The sequence below is a fragment of the Neoarius graeffei genome, chromosome 17 (genome assembly GCF_027579695.1).
Source record: "Neoarius graeffei isolate fNeoGra1 chromosome 17, fNeoGra1.pri, whole genome shotgun sequence".
NCBI classification, from domain to species: domain Eukaryota; kingdom Metazoa; phylum Chordata; class Actinopteri; order Siluriformes; family Ariidae; genus Neoarius; species Neoarius graeffei.
In genome coordinates this window covers 49,690,298-49,695,016 of record NC_083585.1, presented here as the reverse complement: position 1 = coordinate 49,695,016, position 4,719 = coordinate 49,690,298, and the positions used below count along the sequence as shown (strand labels likewise).

Genomic DNA, 4,719 nt, shown 5'->3' with positions numbered 1-4,719 from the left:
GTAACCCTAGCTATGTAATAGGTGAGAGGCCGTGGGCTACGGAAACAGAGATCGGCGATGCCCTATGCGCCACATGGTGTAGGAAGGACTTTGATTTGATTTGACTACCACAATGACATGAAATATACATGGGCGGCATGGTAGTGTAGTGGTTAGCACTGTCGCCTGACAGCAAGAAGGTTCTGGGTTCGAGCCCAGTGGCCAATGGGGGTCCTTTCAGTGTGGAGTTTGCATGTTCTCCCCATGTCTGTGTGGGTTTCCGCTGGGTGCTCTGGTTTCCCCCACAGTCCAAAGACATGCAGTTAGGTTATCATGGGGTGGCCTTGGGCTGAAGTGCCCTTGAGCAAGGTACCTAACCTCCAACTGCTCTCTGGGTGCTGTAGTATGACTGCCCACTGGTGTGTGTGTGTGTGTGTGTGTGTGTGTGTGTGTGTGTGTGTGTGTGTGTGTGTGTGTGTGTGTGTGTTCACTGCTTCAGATGTGCTTGAGTGTGCATGTGACAAATAAAGGCGTCTTCTTCTTATGCACAATTTTAACAAACTTTCAGAAAAGGAAGCAAATGAACCACACAACCTCCTTGGCAAATTCAGAATAATATTGATGTATTTTAAGTTAGTGTACAGCACTAGACATTCCTCTTACTGATCTCAGGACCTTGTCAATACAATCACAGAAAACCTTTTCTGATGTCACCTCAATGAAATTAATAATCAATAATGTTCTAGTTAGGTTGTAATTATTTTGCTGCAGACGACATACATTATCATGATGAACCTGTGTGAAATTCTATCCAACGTTATGTAAGCTAGAAAGCCGAATATTGTAGCCCTACGTGTAATAGCATAACAATCAACATAGTAACATAGGATAACAAATGTAAGTGTTATATAATTTCATGACATGCATAATATTATACTCATAAAGAGATGACTTAACTGCATGCCTTTATCTTTTGCACATTTCTCCTCTGATTTTACTAATTACATTTGTCCTGTATAAAGTTAGACGTAGGAGATGCCTCCACTCCCCCTACCTTTGGCTTCTAGTGGGGAGAGCTGAGGCCAATCTATCTCCCCATATCATACGCCTGAGTGGGAGACCAGGAAGAAACCTGCCTAGCTCACAAACCAGAATCAGGGTGCCCACTCCGACAGGTTACTTGACCCACACTGTGACATGATATCATTGATGTGATGCACAAACAAGCGACACAAAACCAACTTCATGAATGTCACTGGCAAAAGATGGGCAGGAAATAGAGCTGGATTAGCCAATAAGCTGCATCATACACACTTAGCAATGCATATAAATAAAGGCTCATCCTTTTTACAGATCAGTTCATACATTTAATATAATAAAGATAAATGTTAGTGCCTCTTCTCTGACAATCCAATTACAAATGATCTATTTTTTTCAGTCATGCTTTGAGAATTACAAAAGCTGTACAGATGTCTGGATAACTCTTTTTTTGCTTTTATATTATTATGCCACATTGGCTTTTGAGGAATTTAGATTTTTAAGGAGTAATTGCAATTAATTTAATTGTTTGATTAAGGATTAAACTGCTTGAAAGTTTAAGCCAACATGTTGGTTAAAAATGATTCTCAGAAAGTGATTACTGAATTGTTTTTTATTGGATTTGACAATGTAGAAAGACCACTGGCTGTTGGTGTGATCATGCTGATATTGTACACACTTACTATGATTGTTAACACTGCAAACATTGGCTTTATTGTAATGGATAAACGTCTGCACCAGCCAATGTATATTTTTATCTGCCACTTAGCAATTGTAGACATGATCTACTGTACAAGTTCATGTCCAACTATGATAGGTATTCTTCTTGTTGGCTATAAAACTATATCGTATAAAGCATGCATGGTTCAGATGTTTATCTACCATTTTAGTGGAAGACTGGAGATGTTTACTATTACCGTGATGGCATTTGACCGTTTTGTTGCTATAAGCATGCCATTACAATATAATTCTTTAATGACAAATTTCCGATCTGTTTTAATCACTATTTCACTCTGGTTGGTGGGCGCTTCAATTGTATCCATGCTACCTGCTTCTATTGCACCTCTACCAGTTTGTTACGTTACTCTAAAGTACATATTTTGTGACTATGCATCTATTACAAGGGCAACTTGTGCAGACCCAGAGACATATTTTAAAGCTACAGCTATTCTGATATCTTGTATAATTTTTGGAACATTCGGTTTCATTTGCTTATCTTATATAAAGATAGCTATTGTTGTTTCAAGAATGACCTCAAACACTGACAAGAAGAAAACTATACATACTTGTTTAAATCATGCTATAGTTGTAGTCTGCTACATTTTCAGACGAATAATCCTCACTAGGGTTGGTATAGTTTTAACACTGGAGGAACTAAATGGGTTGGTGGTGGGATCAATTATATTACCATCTTTAATTAATCCTTTCATATACTGCTTTAGAACAAAGGAAATCAGAAGTAAAATATTTAAAATATTTTCAAAAGTTGAACCAACTGTAAAAAGAATGCAATCATTTTAGACACATTGGGCATACTTTTGCCTTTACCATTATAGTTAACACTTGATTAGTGGATGCTAAAATACAATGGATGTTAGATGGATGCTGTAAGGGTGTTTTTTTAACAAACAAATAAAAACAACTGGGTAAACTGTATTTCAGCTTTTGGAAAGACATTACTCAGTGGGTTATTCGCCCTTATTTTGAAGACTTTATGAGAATGACTACAGTTGTTGCATGAACCTGAATTGGGACAGTGGCCTGATACTAAATTTAAAAGATAAATGAACACAACTGTTGCATTAAAATTTGACTGCATTCACTGGTTTTATAATATTTAAATCTTCTCACGTGTTATAAAGCCTTCAGCACAGCAGAAATCTAATCTTGTGGTTAATATCAGTAACATAAAATGGCATTAAATATTACTGTTATTATCACTATAAACTAAATTTTGGAGTGTAAACATGGGCCATAGGTCAGCAAGCATGTAAGTCATGTTTATGTGGCTGCACAGAAACCTGTACTAAATGTTCTATGGTATTTATTGTTAAATCTTTTTTTTAATTTCAGGGTAAAATATCTTGCTTAGGAACAACTTCAGTTGAAATATCTTGTGTTGTAGATTTTAGAAAATACCTTCAGACAAATAAGTTTTATTAAAATTTATTCTAGATCATAATGCTGTTTTAATAGCCCCAAAATGTCTTTCTCTTCTGAATTATAAAATGTATTAGGTATTTCAAAGATTTAAGATTCAAAGATTTTTTTTATTGTCAAATGACTTTATATCCAGGACATATAGGAGAATCAAAATGCTGTTTCTCTCTCACCTTACTTGTAAAAAACAGATAAAGATTACAACCCCCCCCCCCCCCCCCATATATATAAATATTTATAAATATAGATAATATAGATAAAAATACACTCTAAAATCAAACAATGTACAAAATAGCAGAAGTGCAAATACAGTACAATATCTGTAATGGAGAAGGTGCTAGAAGAGTAGCTTATGAAGTGTATATGAACAGTAGTGCAATCCCATTTCATGAGATTAAGAGATTTTTTAGTACCTAAGTGATTCAATATGACAAAATGTGGTAATACCTTATTTAAAGGGTACCTGTATATGATTTTAATAATACATTTATAAACATTACATAGAACTTTTAGAAAGCTGTGTTTGATGGCTTATGAAAAGCTTATGTCAAAAATGGTCAGGTGACATTATTGGTTTTATGCAATATGTCATACAAGAGTGGAGATAAATGCTCACTAGTTCACAACATTCATAAACCTTAGAAACCACTGTAAGACAATTTATGAAAAGCTTATTTTCATGATGTAATGCTGTCATGAAGCACTACTTCAATGCAATGTATAGCTTTTATCTCTCCAATTAAGACACACACTGTACTGTATATGCCAATATTCTGAATGATGTTCATGCCCCTAAATGAAAGCAATAGGAAAATTCCCATTCACAGCATTGCCATGAAGCACTACTTCCATACAATATGTGTCAGGAATGCAGACGACAGATGGATGTAAAAGCAGCAGAGAGTTTAATAAGGCAAACTGGCAAACAAATCCAGGTAATGGTCAGGCAAGACACAAACTGGATATCACAGGTAGAGACAAAGATCATAAACCAAAATACAGAACAATATAAACAGCCAGGGAGTCAAAAAAGTATAAAGGCTTGGTAAAGTCAGGGAAGGGAGCACAGAATGTTTATTCTGCAATTGCATGAGTGAACTGAGAGTCTTATTATACACAGCAGTGATTTGGTGAGATAGGGAACAGGTGTAGCAATAATCAGTATTCCAGAGATGGAAGGTGGTGAGATGCAGGTTGGTTATTGTAGTCTGCGGTGGCTGTATAAGGAGGCTGCTGTGAACTCTGGGAAATGGAGTTTTGAGTGCCAACGGGTGCAGACGTGACAATATGTATCTTAAGTAATATGCGCCAACATTTTGAATAATTCACGTTCCCTTAACAAAACTAATAAATTTTGGTTATGCATTTTTTATTTAGTGAATTAACTAGTTCAATTTTTCATCAGATATTATATAAAAGTATTATTATAATAAATACAAGTAGAGATGGTTCATTCAATTCAATTGAGACAATTGTTCAAACAATTTTTCTAAGTCTGTGTGTGTCTGTGCTGTTTAGTCTGCCATGAGATATTATGTTCCT

At 35.7% G+C, this 4,719-nt stretch overlaps 1 protein-coding gene across 1 annotated transcript; it reads left to right on the top strand.

Annotated features, from left to right (window-relative positions):
* The first annotated feature begins 1,584 nt into the window (after positions 1-1,584).
* On the top strand, positions 1,585-2,538 carry LOC132901214 (olfactory receptor 10G4-like). Its single transcript, XM_060943547.1, has one exon. It carries the CDS (start codon positions 1,585-1,587, stop codon positions 2,536-2,538), a length of 954 nt encoding a protein of 317 aa, XP_060799530.1.
* Positions 2,539-4,719: the final 2,181 nt, after the last annotated feature.

What these genes read in the sequence shown, in the direction of transcription:
- LOC132901214 (XM_060943547.1), top strand. Translation starts at nt 1,585, where the DNA reads ATGTTGGTTAAAAATGATTCTCAGAAAGTGATTACTGAATTGTTTTTT.